The sequence below is a fragment of the Myxocyprinus asiaticus genome, chromosome 9 (assembly GCF_019703515.2).
Source record: "Myxocyprinus asiaticus isolate MX2 ecotype Aquarium Trade chromosome 9, UBuf_Myxa_2, whole genome shotgun sequence".
In the NCBI taxonomy this organism is placed as follows: domain Eukaryota; kingdom Metazoa; phylum Chordata; class Actinopteri; order Cypriniformes; family Catostomidae; genus Myxocyprinus; species Myxocyprinus asiaticus.
In genome coordinates this window covers 34,246,049-34,270,529 of record NC_059352.1, presented here as the reverse complement: position 1 = coordinate 34,270,529, position 24,481 = coordinate 34,246,049, and the positions used below count along the sequence as shown (strand labels likewise).

The following is a 24,481-nucleotide window of genomic DNA, read 5'->3' as shown; positions in this document are numbered from 1 at the left end:
AAGCCTCGAAAAATAGACATTTATTCATTTCAGTATCTTATATATATCGTATATGTTGAAACTTGACACCGTACACAGGAAAGTGCACCGTTAGATCGGTTTCATGCTGAAGTTTGTTTACATTATATTTTCTTTCGTAAAAGTAAACGAGTGTAAATGCCAACACCATCATATACATGTCGAAAGGACTGAAGCCCGTCAACCAAAACATGAGCTCATTGATGTCATTAAGTCTGCTTTTTTTATTCCATCCGTTACTCCTGGTCGGAGGCTTCCGTAAATATTTAGTTTATACGTAAGGTTACGTCCTACCTAAGTTTAATGGTGCAGTGCTCAAATATTTAGTAGTGCATAAATTGTGACTTAGTGCCCATTCACACCACAAATAGGCTAAGTTGTAACATACGTATGGCTGGTGCAACCGGCCCCTGATAACTATTTTATAATTCATTGCTGTTAGCAGGAAGTACTCAATGTGTGAACTTAGGTCACTTTATTTACCTATCAGAACTGCAGCTCTGTTATGCTGTCAGTGTCATCCTACGAGTCTGCTGGCAGCTCACCCCGCAGACACAGCATGAAACAGGCTTAACTGATGGATTATCCAATGTCTGACAGCTGGACTTATATATTTTATATTAAAAATATATATTTTTATTTTATAGACATCTGCTTTGGGTGTCTGATAGCTTAGATATTATTTAGATGATCTGTTAGAGTTCTGATCACCATTAAATATTTTATGGACCAACAGAGCGGAGGTATTCTTCTAAAAATCTTTGTGTTCAGCAGAAGAAAGTCACACACATCTGGTATGGCATGAGGGCGAGTAAATGATGTGAACATTTCATTTTTGGGTGAACTATCCCTTAAAGTCATTATAACATTAACACAGGGCTAAAAAAAATGAGGACTAAAAAGAAATTAACGTAATGGTTGTTAAAGGTACATGTCACATTATTGTGCTTCAGTTCTTGCACACCCTATTTTCCCTTGGCACACCCAGAGCATTGATTCTGGCAACACCAATGATTTGCTCGGGAGTTATTTAATACAAATATAAATAGTCCATCTTGTAACTTGCATTATTATTATGATCAGTGCTGGGTACGTTACCTAAAAATAGTAATCCACTACAGATTACTCATTATTTCTCTAAAATTTTAATCAGATTACTAATTACTTCATTGAAAAAAAAATCACATCAATAATTACTTTACTTTTAAATTACTTTGTAAAACACTTTTCTGCTCAACAAATTCAAAATAGTGTCTATATTTATTTCTTGTTCATTGTACACAAAAGTCATACACTCAGCACACATTTCTTCACAATGACTCATTATGGGGCCATAATTCATGTATTCTACATAGTATATTAGAAATAAGTATAACCCTATAATGTACATAAAAGTAATTTAATTAAAAGCCAGTAACTGTAATCAGATACAGTAATTGATTACAGTAACTAATTACTTTGTAATTGGATTAAACCCAACACTGATTATGATACAGTACCTTTGCCTGGCAGAGACTCAAAACACCACTACTGTGGACAAAAATAAACAGGAAACTGCAAGGCTGCCGATGCTTTCACTTCACCATGTCCAATTAGAAACAGCATTTACACAAGTTTGATTTTCTCCCCAATTTGGAATACCCATTTCCCAATGTGCTCTGAGTCCTCGTGGTGGTGTAGTGACTCACCTCATTCTGGGTGGCGGAGGACGAATCTCAGTTGCCTCCGCGTCTGAAACCGTCAACCCGTGCATCTTATGACGTGGCTTGTTGAGCGTGTTACCATGGAGACATAGCGTGTGGAGGCTTCACGTTATTCTCCGCAGCATCCACGCACAACTCACCACACGCCCCACTGAAAGCGAACCACATTATAGCGACCAAGAGGAGGTTACCCCATGTGACTCTACCCTCCCTAGCATCCGGGCCAATTTGGTTGCTTAGGAGACCTGGCTGGAGTCACTCAGCACCCCTGGATTCGAACTCATGACTCCAGGGGTGGTAGTCAGCGTCTTTACTCGCTGAGCTACCCAGGCCCCCCAAATTGCAAAGTTTTTACGTTTTTTTAAACATTCTGCCAATGTCCCCCCCCCACACACACGTGATGACATGATAGTGATGCTGAAGTCTTAAAGGAGCCTCATGAGACAATCACACATTAATGATATTTTTATTTTTTAATTTTGGGCTCCTTGATTGCCAGGGCTATCAAAGGTCTGGCATTATGTCCCAGATTAACCAATCAGGATGAGGAAAAAGACAACAAACCTTGGCATCAATAAACATAAGAAACACAACAAAACCAAAATTACATTTCAAAACATATGGAAATTTGCTGGAATTTGTCTTCCAGTCCTCTTACAGCCCTGTGTCCTCTATATTCTCTTCTTGTGATATTGTCGCTTTATGAGGCTCCATGTCTTTAGAAGTGGTACCAAAAACTATCGCTGTGCGTTTGAGCACGAAAACACCAGCATGCAATCCCCCCACATTCACCCAAACCGTGTGCCATTTCTTCCACAGCCCTTCCATTCGCAATAATGCCTGCACAAGACAGAATTAGTAGCCCATTAGGGGAAAAATTGGCTTTATGCTTAGATTACTTATTAGGATGACAGTTTAAACAAAGTAAGGCTTTTTAATCAACAACATTATCTCTTGGTTTAAGAACTATGAATGATAATTTAAAAACTCACAGTAGCCATACCTTTGAGAAACACTTTTTGTCCTGGGTAAGTAGTACAGCTTTTCCTGTACCAGGTTTACAAACTCGAGCCATTTCCCGAAGACATAGAGGGTACAGCTCCCAGTTCTTCTTCTTGGACCCCATTCTTTAAAGCATGTGCCCACACACATATTATAAATGATGTAAACACTCAAACGCTTCGAATATAATTACATTTGAATATAATTGTAATTAATAAACAACCATTATTACTGCAATGAATCATTCCAAATTTCAAGCTCTGAGATACAGGTGTTCAGTAGTACCTCTTTCCAAAAGGCAGGTCCGTAATAATGATGTCCACTGAACTGCTCCTCATGGGTAAATTGCACAAGTCCCACTGAACTATGTCTATTGGCAAGCCTAAAGAGAAACTTATAAACGCATGAAACACAATGAGCATTTCTCATTTTTTAACAACATTAAGTAGCATTTACCCTAGGATTCTCTGCTTTTCTAATGCAATGTTTTAAGAAGGCAATCTCTTTAGGATGACCTGCTTTCAGCAATGGATTCAGCACTCAATTTTGTGCATAGTAGTGATAAGGTAACCATTAGGGCTACATTACACAATGATCATTCTAAGACTTTATAGATATTACAGTTTAATTTTTTTTTTAATGCATGATTTTCTGTAAAGCTGCTTTGAATTGACTTGTGTTGTGAAAAGCACAATACAAATAAAAATGACTTGACATTGCCATTTCCCAAATATATGCAAATTATTTATATATTGGTGCATTTGAATAGGTTTGTTAAATTGTACTGCAAACACTTAAATGTTAAGGTTGCCCCCCAGTGAGTAAGCCAAATGTGACTGTGGCAAGGAAACACTTGTATGATTTGGGTGTTTCTGAACACATATCAGCACACATGAGAGTGCCAACACATCAAAAACATCTACTGGCATTAAACACCATCGGAAGAAATCAGAAGGAATCTGAATTAGTTTTCTAAAAAATAAAGTTTGGAAGTTTGGTACTTTGTTAATATAAGTTGTTTGCAACTATTTAATATAAGTTGTTTGCAAATATTGTTTATAAATATGAAAACAATAAGTAAACATTCCCATTTTTGCCTTGTGTATGAGAAAGGATTTATCCCCATCAACATTCTTTTGTGTCTGTTCCCTTTAGCATTTTCACCACTCTCTAATATTTGGACTATACTTGTAGTAAAAACATATAAATCGGACAGGTGTAGATTTATGCAACAGTGCTCTTTAATGGTGTTGGAAATGCCAACACTGCAGTCTATGAAACCTGCAATCATTAATACTGAAATAAAATAATCATTCTGCTCAGTTTATTTACCAATGTTTTTGCTGCTGACCTTCAGTGATTGAATTTCACCATACAAGAACAGCAAATAACTTCAGTTAAATGTCATAATTGTGTTAAATTCAAGTATAAATTATACGTTATTATAAGGGATGTCAAAATATCTATATATTGATTGGCACGTTATTTTATCAATATATTTTTGAGGCATTGATATATTAACATTAGGTGACATTTAAATTAGAAGCCTAATTTGTGTTTTTTCCAATGGCGTAATAGTTTTGGGAAACTGCAAGGGGGAGATATAACATTTACTGAAGCAGGTCGCCTGTAGGAGAGGCACAGTTGCAGCCCAAACTAGGTTTTGGTGGATCACTATACACACAAAAGTAAGGTTTTTGTACTTCTTCAAGAATAAACAAAATGATGTCGATAAGTTTGCAGATAAGTTAGAAATGATGATGTTTATAATGAAATTTATCTGTGTGTATGGAATAAGTTTCATTCAAGCTGTCAAACCACATAAAGACATACTTGTAACTGAAAATGCATTGTGTAGGCTATATGAAAGACACATATACACAATGACGGCTCGAGTAAATAATCTTTGTCCATTGATAATGATTTGGGTCGAATTTAATGGAAAAATAAGCGAGCTGCAGTCAGAAGCACTGCAGAATGTGCAGCCTCCAGAGTCGTAGCTCGTCGTCTGTCAGTGCGCATACTGTAATAAAACATAATTGTTTCTCATTTTAGAATGTGCTAACCCCTTTAATTTACCCTGCCGCTCACACTTTACCAAAGTTGTGTGGAAAAATATTTTTGGAAAGACAAAGACTACTGTGCAATGAGCAGCCTTATTTATATCTGAAAAATATATTATATAAATATTAGGGCTGTCAGAATTTACGTGTTAATGCATGCGATTAAAAAAAGTTTAACGCGTTAATTTTTCTTAATCGTGATTAACGCACTTACCATTAATACAGCATAAATGCTGGTGTGAAGGATGGAAACTTTGTAATGTGTTCGCTCGGAGTCATTACACTGACGCACACGCCACAAACAAACACAAAACAGCCCCAGAGCCCTTCTTCCAAGGGAGCCTACAAGCTTAACATAAAGAATAACGCGGCAGTCCCATAAACATTCCATGGGTGGCACTGTTGTACTCTTTCCTGTAATAGAGCCGCGGAGATCATCTCTGTGAATAAAATAATCTCTGACAGCGCTTCCCTGTCAGTGATAAAATGGAGACATGAATGAATGAATGTTACATTTATATAGCGTTTTTCTGACACTACAATTAAAGCGCTTTACACGAGCAGGGGACTCTCCTCGACCATCATTAGTGTGCAGCATCCACCTGGATGATGCGACGGCAGCCATAGAGCACCAGTACGCTCTCCACACACCAGCTACTGGTGGAGAGGAGTAGAGTAGAGTGATATAGCCAATTCATAGGTGGGGATTATTAGGAGGCTATAATTGATAAGAGCCCATGGGGGGAATCTGGCCAGCTGTTACACCTCTACTCTTTATGAGAAAGGAGCTCTTAGCGCTATTTGATGTACAAAACAAGCCCAGATGGCACTTGCGATAGAAATCAAGTATTTATCAGCCTATGTTAGGCGTATGTGGTGAGTTCAAAGCTGCGCTCGACACTCTGAAGTGAATCATGAACGCAGCTTCACGATTTCTGTAACAAAGCGGATAGCCACAGTCTATCGGCAGATTAATATTGTGGAGGATGAGTTTAAGAGATTTAATGCCCATTACAATGAAAATGCAACCTATATGGAGACTAGTTCTTTCAATAAGTCAAACTCCCACTTAGACTTGGAAATGTTTAATCTTCCTTGAATTAGTGATATTTTTGTTCATTTCTGTTTCACTGATTCTGGAGGTAAGGAACAAAACCTGTCCTGAATAAATCAGACAATGCCATGGTAAGCTATAACTGAGTACCTCTTTCCCACTTCCTGCTCATTACAAATGCAACAGTATGACACATGGTCTGGTAATTTTTCATATTTTTATATATTTCAAACAAACAATGTTTAAGTCTCTGTGGTCACAGCTTAAACATGTCAACACCATCATCCCATTGTGATAATTTCTGTGAAGATTTGTGGAATCATTTTGGCATTTTTGATAAGGTAATAGAGGCAGCTTCAACTGAGAAAACAAAATGGCTCCAGTATACAACACATCGATAAGATGGAAAAATATAATATTTTGTCAACATCAGAATTTTCAGAATATTGTGAAATCAGAACAAAAAAAAAAAAAAAAAAAAAAAACAATTACAGAATGCATTTTAACACTTATCTCCTTCAATGAACATCATTATTATATAATTAAAGATTTTACTCTCTTGTTGGATAGATCAAATTAAAATAGCAATGCTTTAAGTGCATCTGATGGAGTTGACAGAAATTACAGTAAGATGTTATAAAGTGAAGAAATGTCAATCCTCAGATTTATTTTTATTTTTATATAAAAACCTGTTCGCTTACATGGTTCGTTAGCTGAGACCTGTGTCTACAAATATATCCATTTCAAATGAATGTATTATTAAAAAAATGAAAACATTTTAAACATATTTTGTCCCTTATCTCAAGAATCAGTGGTTTAAATTGAGTTTGAGTTGTTTATTTTATTTATACAGGGGGGAAAATACTGAGTTTAAAAGCAAAAACAATGTTTTCCTGGCCCACTTCAGAAGATCTGGTTTTAAAATTGTGCAAGGCTTTGTTTGGAAAATGTTAAGAAAGCATTATATTGCTACATATTGTTTTGATTTCTTTCCTAAGATGGAAATAAATACATTTTGACAAGTATATATAGTGTCAAATTTCAGCACTTTAAAAATCTGTTATTCATTACGATTAACAACAAAAAAATTATGCGATTAATCGCGATGAAAAAAAAAGTATCAACTGACAGCACTAATAAATATATAAAATAGTATATCTGAAAAAATACCTTATAATTGATAATCATCTGTAAAATCTTTGATTATCGATGCGTGAAAAAGGCATCGATCCCAAGCCTAGTTATTATAAAATGGATAGTTCCCGTCCTGGATGCTGATTGGTCAACAGCCGTGCATTATTCATGATAAAGCACAGCTCTGATCTCTTCACTGAACTTCTACTTGTATCACTCTGCAGCACCCATAGCTGACAGTTATTCTTCTTGCTTAGCAATGTTCCATTTACGGTTTACTGCCAGGGACTATATTTTCTGGAGGAAGGATAAACTGAATGATTTTACTTACAAAATGTAACATTTTAATGAATATTTGTGTCCTTAATATTTTTATTATGTGGTGACTGTTTTATAAAAGCAATAAGGCACTCGAGGCTGTGCCATATTGTGAATACAGTCATGGCTTAAGGGGTTTGCATCACCCTTCAGCTGTGACTATATTCACCATATAGCACTGCCTTGAGTGCCTTATTAGTAATATAAGTATTTGCATTTATTATTTACTGTAGATTTGTAAACATACACATTTTAAAGGAAATACTTTTTTTTCACTCATTTTGAGTCACTCATTTCACACAAGACACTGATTTGTTGCCACCTTTTGGCATCACCGGAAATGGTCACTAAACGAATCAGTAAATGAAACTGAACACATTTTTGTAAACATTGTCAAAAGACTTGAGCAACCTGGTTAAATCTAAATCCCACAATGCACAAGCAAAAACTGAAAATAAAATTAAATAAAATTGTCATTATTGTAACTGATAAATAATTTAAGGACCAACTTGTGCTTAGTCTTTTATTGTCATGTATGAATCTGAGCAAGGGCTCCACAATAAGATGCCCTTTATTTTTGCAGCTAATTCTGCAAAATTATTTGCTATACTTGCATCTTTAAAATCACTTAAAATGGGTGCATTTAGCTTTTCTTTTTTAATATCCTGGGATAACATGTTCATGGACCTGTGACTGTCTCACCTCTTTTGCCTTTCATGAGTCTGCATCACTGTGAGTTGATAATATGATAATATTAAATATCCTTAAAATAAATAATAATTATAAAATAAAGTTTCAAAGTTTCAAAATAAAAGTTATGATTTTTAATAATTATGTTTAATTTTTCAAAGCTCTCAATTTAAATGGCAGACTTAATAAACTTTGTCCAACAAATACTACAAGTATATAATACTTATATATGAAAATATAATATATTAATACTGTACTATGTTGCATCTGTGAGAACCATTGACCGTATTCACAGCAGCTCCGTCTTTGATATTTTATGTGAATGAAAATGAGGCTGTGAGGGATAGACGAACAGTTTCTTCAATATATTGTACAGTTGTTTAAAGTGTTTTTGGATCGTTCCACTGAAAAAACATTGAAAAATATCTTTCCAAGAAATTTCAGTAGACAAAAAAACTCATGTCACTGAAGAGATGGTAAATCTATCCCTCACAGCCTCATTTTCATTCCCATCAAAAATCAAAGATGGCACAACTGCGAATAAGGTATATGCCGACAGCTGTCCCCCTAACTTGGCATGAATTTGCTGAAGCTGAATGTTTTTGTTTTGTTTTCAGTGTGAAAGGGATATTTCTCTTCAATTTGTCTCATGTTTTCATTTTACGTTTGGTGTGAAAAGGGATAGTTCACCCAAAAAAGAAAGTTCTCTCATTTACTCACTGTCATGCCATCCCAGATGTGTAAGACTTTTTCTGCTGAACACAAAAATTTTTAGAAGAATATTTCAGCTCTGTAGGTCCTGAAAATGCAAGTGAATGGGTACTGTGGGACTGCAATTTTAAGTGTCACTATGAGATCTGGTGATCTACTGTCTTTCACAAAACATCACATGAAAAACTAAATTGATGCACATTGTATTTCAAGGTATTTGGGATCATGAATCTGTGAGAATGTCTACCAATGGCCACATCCTGTTTGTCCGCTTGACAGAGAGAGAGAGAACCGGGCATAGCCTGAAAAAAACAACAACATGGGGCCACCTCCTGCAAGGAGAGAAATAGGGGACCGGTGTGATGCCTAATGGGTAGCAGGTGAAGACAGGGGCCTGTGCGGACTGGACCCTGGTTTCAGATACTGGCTTTTGGAACATGGAATGTGACCTCACTGGTGGGGAAAGTGCCAGAATTAGTGTGCGAGGATGAGAGATACCAGCTAGATATAGTTGGACTCACCTCTACACACTGTTCTAGCTCTGGAACCAAACTCCTGGACAGGCATTGGACTCTCCCCTTCTCCAGAGTTTCTCTGGGTAGAAGGCGTCGAGCGGGTGTGGGTATACTCACAAGCCTCCGGCTTGGTGCTACGATCTTGGAGTTTAGATCAGTAGATGAGAGGGTTGCCTCATTGTGACTTTGTGTTGCAGGGGGAAAAGATCTGACTGTGGTCTGTGCTTATGCACCGAACCGCAGTCCAGGGTATTTGGCCTTCTTGGAGACCCTGGGAGGGTCCCTGGATGGGGTGCCACCTGGGTACTCCATAGTTCTGCTGGGTGACTACAATGCCCTGTTGGCAATGGAGATACCTGGAGGGGAGTGATTAGGAGGAACGGCCTGTCTGATCTGAACCCGAGCAGTGTTCTGTTATTGGACTTCTGTGCTAGTCATGGATTGGCCATAACAAACACCTTCTTTGAACATAAGTGTTCACAAGTGTACTTGGTACCAGAGCACCTTAGGCCAAAGGCCGATGATCGACCTTATTGTCGTATCATCAGACCTGCGGCTATATGTTCTGGACACTCAGGTGAAGAGAGGAGCTGATCTGCCAACCGATCACCACCTGGTGGTGAGTTGGATCAGATGGCGGGGAAACTGCCAGATACCTAGATCTAGCAAACCCAAACGGATTGTGAGGGTGAACTGGGAATGTTTGGCAGAGAACACTGTCCAGAAGATTTTTTAATCACCACCAATGAGGAGCTTCTCCCACATTTCGGAGGAGGCTAGAGACATGGAGTCCGAGTGGACCCTGTTTAAGGCCTCCATTGCAGAGGTGGCCGCTGTGAGCTGTGGCAGGAAGGTTGTTGGTGCCTGTCAGGGTGGCAATCCTAGAACCCGCTGGTGGACACCTGCAGTGAAGGAAGCCGTCAGGCTGAAGGTGGAGGCTTTTTGGAATTGGTTAGCCTATGGAACTCAGGACTCAGCTGACAGGTACCAGCAGGCCAGAAGGACTGCAGGGGCAGCGGTTGTGGAAGCGAAAACCCAGGTGTGGGAGGAGTTTGGGGAAGCCATGGAGAAGGACTTTTGGTCGACCTCAAAGAGGTTCTGGCAAACTGTAAGACGGCTAAGGCGTGGAAAGCAGGGATTTGTCCAGGCTGTTGTTGGTTGGGGCGAGGAACTGTTGGCCTCGGCTGGTGATATTGTCGAGCGGTGGGAGGAACACTTTGATGAACTCCTAAACCTAGTACCTAGGGATTGGCAGACAGGTGTGGTGGTTCCCATTTTTAAAAGGGGGGACCCGAGGGTGTGCTCCAACTATTGACGGATCACACTTCTTTTGCTCATCCAGTTTACGTGTTTTGTGGACTTGGAGAAGGCATATGACTGTGTCCCCCGGGATGTCCTGTGGGGGATGCTGCAGGAGTATGCTGTACAGGGGCTGCTAGTGCATGCCATTTGGTCCCTGTATAACCATTGCGAGAGCTGTGTCCACATTCTTGGCATTAAGTCAAGTTTTTTCACAGTGGGTGTTGGACTCCGACAGGGCTGTCCCTTGTCACTGATCCTGTTTGTGATTTTCATGGATAGGATCTCAAGGTGCAGCCGAGGTGTGGAGTGTGTCCAATTTGGGGGCCTCAGGATTGCATCCCTGCTATTTGCAGATGATGTGGTCCTGTTGGCATCATCATGCTGTGACCTCCAGCGTGCTCTTGGGAGGTTTGCAGCTGAGTGTGAAGTGGTTGGGGTGAGGGTCAGCACCTCCAAGTCTGAGGCCATGGTTCTTTGGCAGAAAAGGGTGGATCGCTCTCTTCAGGTAGGAAAAAAACAGCTGCGCCAAGTGGAGGAGTTCAAGTATCTCTGGATCTTGTACATGAGGCGGATCAGTGCAGGGTCTGTTGTAATGTGGTTGCTGTACCGGACCGTGGTGGTGAAGAAGGAGCTGAGCCTGAAGGCAAAGCTCTCAATTTACCAGTTGATGTATGTTCTAACCCTCACCTATGGTCATGAGATTTGGGTAGTGACAGAAAGAATATCATCGCAAATACAAGCAACTGAAATGAGCTTTCTTTGTAGGTTGTCAGGGCTCACCCTAAGGGTGCGAAGCTCTGACATCCGAGGAAGCTCGGAGTAGAACCGCTGCTCTTCCGCGTTGAAAGGAGCCAGCTGAGGTGGTTCGGGCATCTGATTAGGATGCCTCCTGGACGCCTTCCTGCGGAGGTGTTTCGGGCATGTTCAACTGGGAGGAGGCCCAGGGGAAGATCAAAAACATGCTGGAGAGATTATATCTCTCGGCTGGCCTGGGAACACCTCGGGATCCCCCAGGATGAGCTGGAGGATGTGGCCAGGGAAAAGATCATATGGGCTACTTTACTTTTCCCGAATAAACGTTGAAGATTGATGGATGGATGTTATGTTAATAGGATTAGGGTTAGTAGAATTCAGAGTCTTCACCCATTTGCATGCTTTAGTTTCACCTGAATGCTTTGTAACCACATGGAAGTGCTGCCTATAAAATACAATGTATGCTCCAAGTTAGTCTTGATGACTGCAGCGCAAGAAAACATGTTCTAACATGTAGACTGATGCTCCTGATATTTTACAATAAAAGCTTTCCTGCTGAAGCTTTACCTGAGTCTCCTGGTCTTCTCTAAGAGTTTCCAACAATACCAAAATTAAAGCTTCAAAAAGCACAAAGTCAGCATTAAACGTAATCCATAAGACTCCAGTGGTTAAATCTATATCCTCATAAGAGATACGACAGGTGTGGGTGAGAAAGACATCAATATTAAAGTCCTTTTTTACTATAAATTCTCATCCCTGCCCAGTAGGTGGTGATATGCACAAATAATGTGAATCACCAAAAACAGAAGAATGTGAAAGTGGAGATTGATAGTAAAAAAGGACTTAAATATTGATCAGTTTCTCACCCATACTTTTCATATAAAACGTATCAAATCGTTTTTTCTGTGCTTTTGGGGCTTTAAAATTTTGGTACCCATTCACTTGCAATCTTTGTTTGTGTTCAGCAGAAGAAAGAAAGTCATACACATCTGGGATGGCATGAGGGTGAGTAAATGATGAGATTTTTCATTTTTGGGCGAACTACAGTGCATCCGGAAAGTATTCACAGCGCTTCACTTTTTCCACATTTTGTTATGTTACAGCCTTATTCCAAAATGGATTAAATTCATTATTTTCCTCATAATTCTACAAACAATACCCCATAATGACAATGTGAAAGAAGTTTGTTTGAAATCTTTGCAAATTTATTAAAAAAATTTGCAATAATGCTGTCCAATGCATTATTAAAACCTGGAAGGATAGAGGTGAAACATCAGATTCACGGAATAAACGTGGTCAGAAAAAAAAATCATGAATGATCGTGATCGGAGATCACTAAAAAGATTGGTGAAGTCACATCGTAAAAAAAAAAAATCAACAGTAGAATTCACGGCTGCGTTTAACAGTGAAAGTAAGAGCATTTCCACATGCACAATGCGGCGAGAACTTACAGGATTGGGGCTAAACAGCTGTGTGGCCACGAGAAAGCTACTTGTTAGTGAGGCTTATTGGAAAAAAATGACTTCAGTTTGCTAGGGAGCATAAATATTGGACGGTGGAGCAATGGAAAAAGGTCATGTGGTCTGAGGAGTCCAGATTTACCCTATTCCAAAGCGATGGGTGCGTCAGGGTAAGAAGGGAAGCGCATGATGCACCCATCATGCATAGTGCCCAATGTACAAGTCTCTGGAGGCAGTGTTACGATCTGGAGTTGCTTCAGTTGGCCAGGTCTAAGCTCAGCAATGTTATGCGGCAAGTCAGCTGTGAAGTCAGCTGACTACCAGAATGTACTGAATGACCAGGTTATTCAATCAATGAATTTCTTCCCTGACAGCACAGGCATATTCCGGTACGACAATGCCAAGATTCATCAGGCTCAAATTGTGAAAGAGTGGTTCAGGGAGCATGAGGAATCATTTTCACACATGAATTTGCCACCACAGAGTCCTGAGCTTAACCCCATTGAAAGTCCCATTGATGTGCTGGAGAAGACTTTACGGAGTGGTTCAACTCTGCCATCATCAATACAAGATCTCGGCCAAACATTTATGCAACTCTGGATGGAATTAAATGTTGTGACATTGCATAAGGTTGTCAAAACAATGCCACGACGAATGCGCGCCATAATCAAAGCTAAAGGCGTTCCAACGAAATATTAGAGTATGCGACTTTTTTTGGCCAGGCAGTGTATCTATCAGGGTTCATACAGGAATCACTGCATGAAAATCCAGGACTTTCAAGTACTTTTTCCAGCACTGATTTTTCATTTTCAAGAACCTCATACATGTAAGAAAACTTACTTACCCCCACCCACCTGTGAACATAAAATACATGAAATATAACATGCATATTTTTGTTTACTCAGTATTGCTACACCAGGGGCTCTATTTTCAGGAATGCACAAAGCAAATGCACAATGTTTTATATAACTCTGGTGAGAGCGATGATTCTAAGTGCAATTTTCGCGCCAACGCAAAGCTCAAGTGTGGGTGTATTTGTGCAAACTGTGGGTGTATTTTATGTTAAGTGACGCAAAGCACAATTTACTATTTTCCTGAGAAATGTCATTGCGCCAAGACATTTCAAAACTCAATCTAAAGTCTAAACTCAGTTCCTGCATTTGCAGTTTGGAGATTCCACTGGCAGTGTCCATGTTTAAACTCTCAAAATACAGTGGAATATCAAATTATGTCCATGATGATCACTGTTGTAGCCGTTTTATGAAACAAATATTAATGAGATGTGTTAAAATATCTTTAAGTCATGGTTTATTTTTCAATTATTATTGTGTTTATATTTATAATTGTATTTATAGTCTAATTTGTATTGGTATTTTTCCACCTGTTGTCATCTGTGACTCTGCAAAAGGGGCTGGTGGAAGAAGTTGGAGAGTAAAAAGTTTGGATTTTGTATAATTGTTTTTGTTATTTGTTAGTTTTGTTACACTTAGTTATTTTGATTATATTTTCATTTCGTTTGATGTATCATTTGAGTTTAGAAATAATTTTTGTTTAACATTTTTTGTGTTTCAATAACATTTTTCTCAATCTAAATCGGCTGGTAGAAGTGAAGTGTGTTCCGATCAATCAGGGCTGTCGCCAAAACATATAGAGTGGTAGGGCATTTTGTATTAATTTCTTCCATCCATGATGCTGCTAATCAGAATCATTACAGAGCACCACAAATATGTTATTTTGAGACTGCAGTGCACACAGGAATTACTTGACACTTAAGGATGCGACTGGTAAGGCCTGCTGTTGTTGATTATGTTTGAGGACTAGCCATTGGCTGTTGTATTATAATAATTAACAAGGTAGGTTTGTGCAAGGTTTGGGGACTATTTGGGGATACTGTTAATTGTCATTTATAAGTAATTTGGGGTCATAATTCTGTTTCCAGTTCCATTTAGTTTTAAATACAGTTGAAGTCAGAAGTTTACATACACCTTAGCCAAATACATTTAAATTCAGTTTTTCACAATTCCTGATATTTAATCGTAGAAAACATTCCCAGTCTTAGGTCAGTTAGGATCACTATTTTAAGAATGTGAAATGTCACAATAATAGTAGAAAGAATGATTTATTTCAGCTTTTATTTCTTTCATCACATTCCCAGTGGGTCAGAGATTTACATACACTTTGTTAGTATTTCTCCAAAAAGTAAAATCTTTGTCCCCATGTGCACTTACAAACTGTAGTCTGGCTTTTTTTATACCGGTTTTGAAGCAGTGGCATCTTCCTTGCTGAGCAGCCTTTAAGGTTGTCAATATAGGACTCGTTTTACTGTGGTTGTAGATACTTGTCAACCCGTTTCCTCCAGCATCTTCACAAGGTCCTTCACTGTTGTTCTGGGATTGATTTGCACTTTTTGCACCACACTACGTTCATCTCTAGGAGACAGAATGCATCTCCTTCCTGAGTGGTATGGATGGCTGCGTGGTCCCATGGTGTTTATGCTTGCGTACTATTGTTTGTACAGATGAATGTGGTACCTTCAGGCATTAGGGTTGATGAACCAGACTTGTGGAGGTCCACAATTTTTTTCTTGAGGTCTTGGCTGATTTCATTTGATTTTCCCATGATGTCAAGCAAAGAGGCACAGAGTTTGAAGGTAGGCCTTAAAATACATCCACAGGTACACCTCCAATTGAATCCAATTAGCCTATCAGAAGCTAATTGGCTAATTGACTAAAGGCATGACATCATTTTACAGACTTTTCCAAGCTGCTTAAAGGTGCAGTTAACTTAGTGTATGTAAATTTCTGACCCACTGGAATTGTGAAAAGTGAAACAATCTGTCTGTAAACAATTGTTGGAAAAGTAATAACAACTTGCTAACATGAAATCTGTGGAGTGGTTAAAAAATGTTTTAATGACTTCAACCTTAGTGTATGTAAACTTCTGACTTCAAGTGTATGCAGTTTTATGTTAAAGGAATAGTTCACCCAAAAATGAAAATAGTCTCATTATTCACTTCCCCTGATGCCATCCCAGATGTGTATGACTGTCTTTCTTCAGCAGAACAAGAAATGAAGATTTTTAGAAGGAGATTACATATGGACGGCCACTAGATCAAGACCCTGTCATGGCCAGCTCAATCTCCAGACCTGAACCCCATTGAAAACCTCTGGAATTTGATCAAACAAAGCAGAGCAGATTAAGTCACCCAACAGCAACGTGAGAGACTGGTGGAGAGCATGCCAAGATGCATGAAAGCTGTGATTGAAAATCAGGGTTATTCCACCAAATATTGATTTCTGAACTCTTCCTAAGTTAAAACATTAGTATTGTATTGTTTAAAAATGAGTATGAACATGTTTTCTTTGCATTATTCGAGGTCTGAAAACACTGCATCTTTTTTTATATTTTGACCAGTTGTCATTTTCTGCTAATAAATGCTCTAAATGACAATATTTTTATTTGGAATTTAGGAGAAATGTTGTCAGTACTTTATAGAATAAAACAAAAATGTTCATTTTACTCAAACACATACCTATAAATAGTAAATCCAGAGAAACTGATAATTTTGCAGTGTTCTCTTAATTGTTCCAGAGCTGTATATTCCAAAGAATTAATTACAACTCCACTCTCTGCTTTGCTCTCATCTGGGGTTTCTAACTAGTGGCGTTGATTTGTAAACAGTGTTTTTGAACAAGTCGTTTAAGTGAACCAATCATTCTCATTCACTTCCATTTTTTTTTGGTCATGAACATCTCTCTTTTTTTTCTTCTTTTTTTTAAATTAGTTCAAGTCAATGATTCAGTGACTCCTAGGATAGAAATATGCTTATCTGTTGCCACCTACTGGCATAAAGATGTTATCTGCAGAAATTGTCACTGAAGGAATAAGTGAAAGAAATCAAAATGAACGATTAATTAAAATCCCCAACACTACATGGAAAGCCACTAATATTGACAAGCAAATTGAAAAAGTGTGAAGCATCCCAGTGCTGTTATACTAAATATCAGCACTCTTGGAACACTGCTTGACCAATAAAATGTGAGGACCGGTACTAACTGTTGTAATTGGGCATAAATAGGACAGCAAAATAAATAGGCTTGTCAACTTTTGAAAGGGAGGATAAAATGCTTCTTTTGTCCATTGGGGCTGTGTGTGCAATCAAAAGGTATTTTGACAAAAATTAATCTGTTACTTGGGGTGCTTGTCATTTCTTTAATTGTATGTCATCATTTCCTTGTGTCCTTTTTTTCATCTTAATTTCTCCTTTCTGAGACACAAGGAAAGGATGCAAGGATGTAGGAATAGAAACAAAATATGTTTGTGAAATGGAATATCCTTGCTCACTCAAGCCTCACTTCAAAGCCACTTCAATTACTGATGATTTTTGACAGATGTAGTACCTTACTTAAGGGATCGGCCGTTATCTTGTTGGAACTTGATTAATCAAGTCTTATTACTGCTTGCCGAGAGCATGTAGCCATCAAAATTCAAGAGACATTTAAAACAATACTCAAATTTTAAAGACAAACTTTGAGTTTGCCAAGTTAAGTCACTTTTATTTGTATGGTGCTTTTCATAATACTCATCATTTCAATCTTGATGGTGATAAAATCTTGTTGTGAATAAACCAAACATTATCACTACATTGTACACATGCACAGCATGTGTGTACAGCACTCTGTGCATCTGTCAAGCGTGAAGTATAATCAAGCTTCAAATCATGACCGGGCCAAGGAGACTGCAGATATCAAGATTTTTTGTGATAAAGTAGTTACATTTTGTTTTTGAATAAAACCACTCAAGCCTTTATGTCCTTTCTGAAACTTGAAATTTTTGGACCCTGTTGACTCTCATTGTATGGACCTAAACACAATACATTTATGAAAACATCTTTGCATTTCACAGAAGAAAGAAGTACAAGTTTGAGACGGCATAAGGGTGAGTAAATAATGAGAGAATTTTCATTTTTGGGTGAACTATTCTTTAAACAGAAGAACATTATGTTGGCATTGTCGAGCCAACAAAATGATTGTGTCTTTGAACTTTTATAAAGGTTTTAATGGAAATACAGTACAATTTAACAAATAAATATATTCATAAATTTCTATGCTTGGTTTAAAAAAAAATTTTTTTTAACTTTTGTACGATAACTTTAGCATGGTGTTTGTTCACCCTCTTAGGGTGCTTTCACACTTGGTTCGATTGCTTGGACCGAACTTGAGTTTATTTCCTCCCACTTCCACTGCCCGCACTGGCTGTGGTCCGAACCGCCGTCCGATGTCTGTGTTAAGTGCAGTATTAAAGTTTGTCTCTTTGGATTTACCATGAAAACTTGCCATGCACATAACACTTGTGTTTGTCTCCCACAGATGCATTGAATGTGCAATGATGTGATGAATATTAGCATTTGTCTACCACAAGCCCAAGGATGCAAGAGATGTGAGGAATGTCATCTGCTTTCTGAAAGTGGTGTATTTGGACACAAACAGGTAGGAGAAATGCATTATACCATAATAATTTCGATCGCGAGACTGAAAAGATGCAAATTATACGTCATCACAAGCAGTTCACTTAAATGATTTGGCACGATTGCATTCATATTAGCAGTGAACCGTACCAGAGTTCACATGAACCGTGCCCCAGACCACCTTTTCAAGCTGTTTTTCCGAACTCGGGTGCTCAAACGGAAGTCTCACTCTCACCAGAGTTCGGAAAACAGTGTTTACATTATCCAAACAAACCAAACTTTGACGTCATTCAACCCCGGGTTCGCACCAAAAGTGCTAGTGTGAAAGCACCCTTAATGTCCAATGTAAAATCTGGGTGCTGAAGCAAGTTGAGAGCCAGTTGAGAGCCACTGGGCTATTGCACTTCTTTGAACAAGTTATGGTAGCAGGACTCTACCTAGAGCCTCACCTTCCTTCATCATGTCTTCTGTTTAGAAAGTGCTTGACATTATTGCCAGTTCGGCTGACTGCGGTGTAATTGTTGTCTCCTGCTAAAAAGAAAGAATTCTGCCACTCTATGGCTCCCTGATAAAGCAGAAAAGATGATTTTGTAAAAATAATTCACCTCTTATTATACAGAAATATACAGACAGACTACAATTTTAGCAGCTTAGTCACAATTTCACTTGCCTCTAAAGGTATAGCTCCAGTGCCACACATGGGATCTACAATCACATCTGACACTTGTGGCTTGCAAAGTCTATAAAAAAAAAAAAAAAAAAAAGAACAAAAAATTAGAGATACAGACATAGATATAAACAGGACTACGTATTTATTATATTTTTTCAATTGCATTTTGCTTCCAAATAACAAATTTCAAAACTATAAATCAACAAACTCAATTGTACAAACTACAAAATCAAATTATTTTCGGGGGATTAAAGATGGAAGCTTAGGGTGGTTTCACACTGGCAGTTTAGTTCGAAACAGCATGGTTCGCATAAAAAATTGGTAATGTGAAAGCTGTCATGCGGACCGGGGAGCGCACCGCTGTACCGAACCCGAGATTACCTGTAGGAGGTGGTCTGAGTTCGGTTGCAATGGAACTGTAGCACGATTCGCGTGAATGTGAAAGCAACTCGGACTCGGGTGCGCACTCGTTCAGGAAGTAAAGTAACCTGCGCGTTTTAGCCGATGACGACATATCTATCTATCTATCTATACTAGGGATGTGCACTACGACTAATTTGACTGTCGTTTAAATGGAAGTTTTGTAACCGACTACTCTAAAGAGAATCCAACCTTCAGAAAACAGTAAAAAAAAAAAAAAAAAAAAAAAAAAAAAGTGTGTTTATGCGACCCATTTAAAATACTTAATCTATTCCAAATCCGATGCTAAATTCCACTGAAAAGGGGCATTTATCTGCGACGTCCTCGCCTTGAATTATGATCATTGTACATTAAATATAGAACATGACACGCATTCACTGAATCAACATTAGCTAATATTTAGCAGGCATATTTATTGAAAACAATTGAATGAATAGCAGGATCAATGGAACAACCATAAAAGCCTGTTCTAAACGGAAATCACCGTTAATAAGTTACTTAACATATTAAAACAGTCAGGACATTGTTGAAAATAATTAACAGGTAAACTAAGCCAAATCTATGAGAGAGAAAAAAATGCTCCGAAAAGTTGTGCGTATTTCACGACGTGCAGTCGTGCATTAACCATTGATCTAATTAAAGAACATTAACCAATAACAGTTACGATGTAAAAAAAAAAAAAAAAAAGTAGCTATAGGATAGAAAAAAATAGGCCTGTGATGTAGCCTACAATAAACCTAATGTATTCTAAACATGACTTGTACACAGAATAAAATATAGTTGAACCCATTCAGCAGTGCGCACCTTGTTGAAAATAGCCTTGCTAAACAGCAGATTAAAAAAATGGAATACCTAGCCTAAAACAGTTATTTTCTAGGCTACTTACTCAAAAGCAAATTTTTTTTGATGAGTACAATTAACACGTCGACATGGTCCGGTGAAAGACGGGACTTGACTCACCTGCGGCGTCTATCCTGCGCTTGAAAAAGCCCGCTCAGTGGAAAAATAATGTACAAGCATGCACAGATTTAAAGAAGACTCAAATGTGAAAACACCCATAGGGACTTTCAAACATTTGAAAAGCCAATTCCCGCACCACCGAAGTGATTTCATTACTACTTTGCTGAGTTTGCTTATCTAGCGAGAGGACATTTTCCTGCGCACGCCGCGAGTGAGTGAGGGAAGAAGCACACGCAGCCTGAGGTGAAATTAAACTCTGTATCTGCTCCAGAAATCCTCTTTTTTAAATAATATTTGTATTATTAATTCTATTTAAAATATGTAACATTAATATGACAGTAATTTATGTGCAGCCTCTGTAAAAATATAAAGCCAAACGTAAATGTGTAAAAATTATGATCAGTTCAATGGGGGGAAATATTAACCGACTAGTAATTCCAGTGTCGACTAGCAGCATCAGAACCGTTTAGTCGACTAGTCTCGCACATCCCTAATCTATATACCTTATAAATACTATTATAGGTTATAAATATAGGGTATAATAGGAAATGACAGTGGCGATAACTTCACCTTGGACACGAGCGTAAGCGTGCAGTGTAAAAAAAAAAAAAAAAAAGATGCAAATGAATTCCTTGCAATCAGCTGTCTCCTCAAAAAACGCAGTTTGTGAGCAGCAGCAAGCTGCCTTCCCCTGGACATCTGATGAGGTACACCATGAAGCGCATATATATGCAGTTGTCGTTCACTCTGCTGTGCATAATGGCACCAAAACAACAAAAAAACAAAGTATGATGAGTTGCATTGTGTTCTCCATGCATTTGTGATGACGTAAGATGAACGCAAATGGACCGGGGTTCGATAGAATCAAGTGAGTGTGAAACCAGACCAAAGCTGCGGGGGGCACCGGGAACAATCGCACTCGGAATTGGACTGCAGCAAACGTGCCCAGTGTGAAAGCCCCCTTAGAGAACAGTCAAGTTAAGCAGATGCTGTACACCATGTCATATCCTGTGCTGCGTCAAAGTGTACTACTGGACTGCGGACGAGCTGTGCTGATGATGCAATTTGATTCACACATATTGTGTGCGGAGCGATCTTCAACGTGGACAACCGAAGTATACTTTGGCCTTAACATCTTTAATACAGGGCTATTCAATGCCATTCTTAAAGCGTCACGGCCTGAAGAGTTCAGCTTTAACCCTAATTAAATACACCTGAACAAGCTAATCGAGGTCTTTAGGATTACTTGAAAATTACAGGTGTGTTAGTGTAGGGTTGGAAGTAAACTTTGCAGGACATGGTCCTCCAGGAACGGAACGAACTGAATAGTCCTGCCTTAGCGGACTGCTGAACTCATTCTTTTGAACTTTGGGGAATGGAATGAATGCAACTGTTGTAACGAATGTTTAATGTTTAAGTAAAGATTTAAAAAAGGATTTTTTTTAAATGTGTTGTAGAGCGAACACGCATTTTGGCGAGCTCCCGTGACATTAGTTCAAATATTCGGTTAATATATACTTTTACTCAGTGAAATCATTCTACTTGGTTGAGGGTTACTGTGCCATGTCTTTAGATCAACATTTTTTAAAAGGATCTGACAGAATGCCCAAAGCTAAGAAGATTGCACCGAAAAGTTGTACTATCAGCGGCGTCGAGCAGGATGTTAATATGGACGACGCGAGCATGAATAGTCGTGAGGAGGAAAGCTCCAACTCCAACTTTGCTCAAGCTTTGGACAAATTAACCGAAAACATTACGAAGGTAATAGATGAGAAAGTGAATACTGTCCTATCCGCGATAAACGATCAAACAGTTCAGTTCCAGGCCTTGGTCGAGCGAGTGGGCGAGGCGGAGGAGCGGATCGCCGGTGTGGAGAATTCGACCGAATGCCTGCAAGCTACGGTGGCTGATCTTCAAAAAAAAGTGAGCGAAATGTCAGCGTATATCGACGATCTGGAGAATCGCGGGCGCAGATGTAATTTGCGTCTGCTCGGGTTGCCAGAGGGAACCGAAGGCAGCGATCTGGTGCATTTCTTTGAAAAGTGGCTGCCCGATTACTTGAAGATTACAAAGAAAGCAGGGCGGATCAAGCTTGATCGTGCTTATCGCTCTTTGGCGCCATTGCCAGGACCTGCGCAACAACCCAGACCTGTCATCATAAAGTTCCATAATTTTATGGACAAGCAGCGAGTGTTGAACGCAGCTCGTCATGTTGGTACTGATCCCGAGAGGAGAGCTGATGCAGGACCATGGATTTCATTCTTCAATGATTATTCTGCGATGGTGATAAAGAAACGCAAAGCTTTCGACGATGTCAAAAAACGACTGCAGAAGATGAAGATCGAATATGCCCTGACTCTGAGGATGACCATCAATGGGACAATGAAGCGCTTCGCCTCACCGGATGACGTGACTGCGTTCACTGACAGCCTGGGCTAGCGTGACAAACTTTCGCGGGTAGTTATGTGGTACATGAACAAAATAATTCACTGAGTGAAGAAGTTGTATCATGTTGCTGTGAGCTTGGTGAGGTAGGCAGTTACCTGCAGAAGAAGAGTAAGAATAGTCCTTCCTGCATGTTTGGCAGGTTTGTTCCCTTGTTTTCTGTGTTTTATTGGTATTTTATTTTATTTTTGTTTAAAGCTCAGATTTCTGAGGGGTACACTTACAGGAATATAGTGTGCTTAGGATTTGTACTTGGAATATTCGAGGCATCCATAATCCTGTAAAACTAAGAAAGATACTTACTTTTTTGAAAAAAGGAAATATCGAAATTGCTCTTTTACAAGAAACTCATCTGAGTGATGTAGAACATTTAAAATTACAACAGGGTGTTTTTGGGCAGATATATTTTTCATCTTTTACATCTAGAAGTAGACGTGTTGCTATTCTCATTAAACGTAATTTAACATTCAAAGTTTTAAACTGTATTAAAGATAGAGATGGTCGCTATGTTATTACTGAAGGTGTGTGGCAAGGTAAAACTATTCTTATACTAAACATGTATTATCCTCCAGCTCATCCATCTGACTTTGTTACTAAAGTGTTTTTGGACATGATTGCCAGGCCAGCAGATGTAACAATTGTTGGGGGAGATTTTAATTGTGTAATGAATCCTCTTGTAGATAGGTACCCACACAACTCAGCATCTCTAACTGCTCAGGCGAGATCTTTTCAGAATATTTGTAAAGATCTTGGTTTTGTAGATGTCTGGAGAACTCTTCACCCTGCTGATAAGGAATATACATTTTTTTCTACATCCTATCATTGTCAGTCAAGATTAGATTACTTTTTTATGCCGAAAACAGATTTGCATTTAGTAGTATCTTGTAATATAGAAAGTATTTTACTGTCAGATCATGCCAGTGTCACTATGGAGCTTCAATTTAGGAATACTGTGGACTATTCTATACAGTTGAGACTTAATATTGCAACCCTTAGAGACAGTGCATTTTCAGCTTACTTTTCTTCTGAATTTAAATCTTTTTTATATATTAATTATTTATCCACAGATAACCCATCTTTATTATGGGAAACCTGTAAAGTATATGCAAGGGGGCTAATTATTTCATATACTTCCTCCAAAAAACGTCAAAGAATGGCGTATCAAAGGGCCTTGGAAGCTCAGTTATTGGTTAAAGAAAAAATGTATAATAGATCTCCTTCAGCAGATTTATTGAAAGAATTACAAGCAGTTAGAGCGGCTCTAGATTGTCTTCTCACTGTGGACGCAGAGAAGAAAATAAGATACTCAAAACAAAGACTCTATGAGCACGGAGACAAGCCTGGGACATTTCTAGCGTATACTGCCAAACAACGTGCAGCATCTCAGTATATTGCTACCATTGTTGATTCAGATGATGATATTTTCCATGATAATAAGAATATTAATAATACATTTAGAGATTTTTATATAAATCTATATTCTTCTGAGAAAACAGGTGACCATCTCAATCAAATGGTTGACTTTTTTTCTGAGATTAATCTCCCAACAATTTCAGTTACACAAAACGAATTTCTTAATAGCCCTATTACTAGACAGGAGGTTATTAATGCTATTAATGCTCTAAAGAATGGTAAATCACCAGGGCCAGATGGGTTTTGCGGAGAGTTCTTTAATGAGTTTCAAGAGTTACTAGCAGACCCATTGCTTAATATGTTTAATTATTTGTTTGTGGTTAAAGAATTACCAAAGACCCTTGGAGAAGCTTATATCTCGCTTATATTAAAGAAAGGCAAAA

At 38.5% G+C, this 24,481-nt stretch overlaps 1 protein-coding gene across 3 annotated transcripts in view; it reads right to left on the bottom strand.

Annotated features, from left to right (window-relative positions):
• Window positions 1-2,171: 2,171 nt before the first annotated feature.
• thumpd3 (THUMP domain containing 3) overlaps window positions 2,172-24,481 on the bottom strand; it is a 70,319-nt gene continuing 48,009 nt past the window's right edge. For 2 of the 3 annotated variants that reach the window (XM_051706678.1, XM_051706677.1), the window contains exons 6-8: window positions 3,009-3,116; window positions 2,725-2,848; window positions 2,172-2,561 (exon numbers count right to left, since the gene is read on the bottom strand). In XM_051706678.1, the coding sequence (XP_051562638.1) occupies window positions 2,376-2,561; window positions 2,725-2,848; window positions 3,009-3,116 (418 nt within the window). In that variant the 3' untranslated portion in view covers window positions 2,172-2,375. Of the gene's footprint in view, window positions 2,562-2,724; window positions 2,849-3,008; window positions 3,117-18,639; window positions 18,756-18,860; window positions 18,931-24,481 lie in introns of all 3 variants that reach the window. The other variant, XM_051706679.1, reaches the window with a different exon arrangement.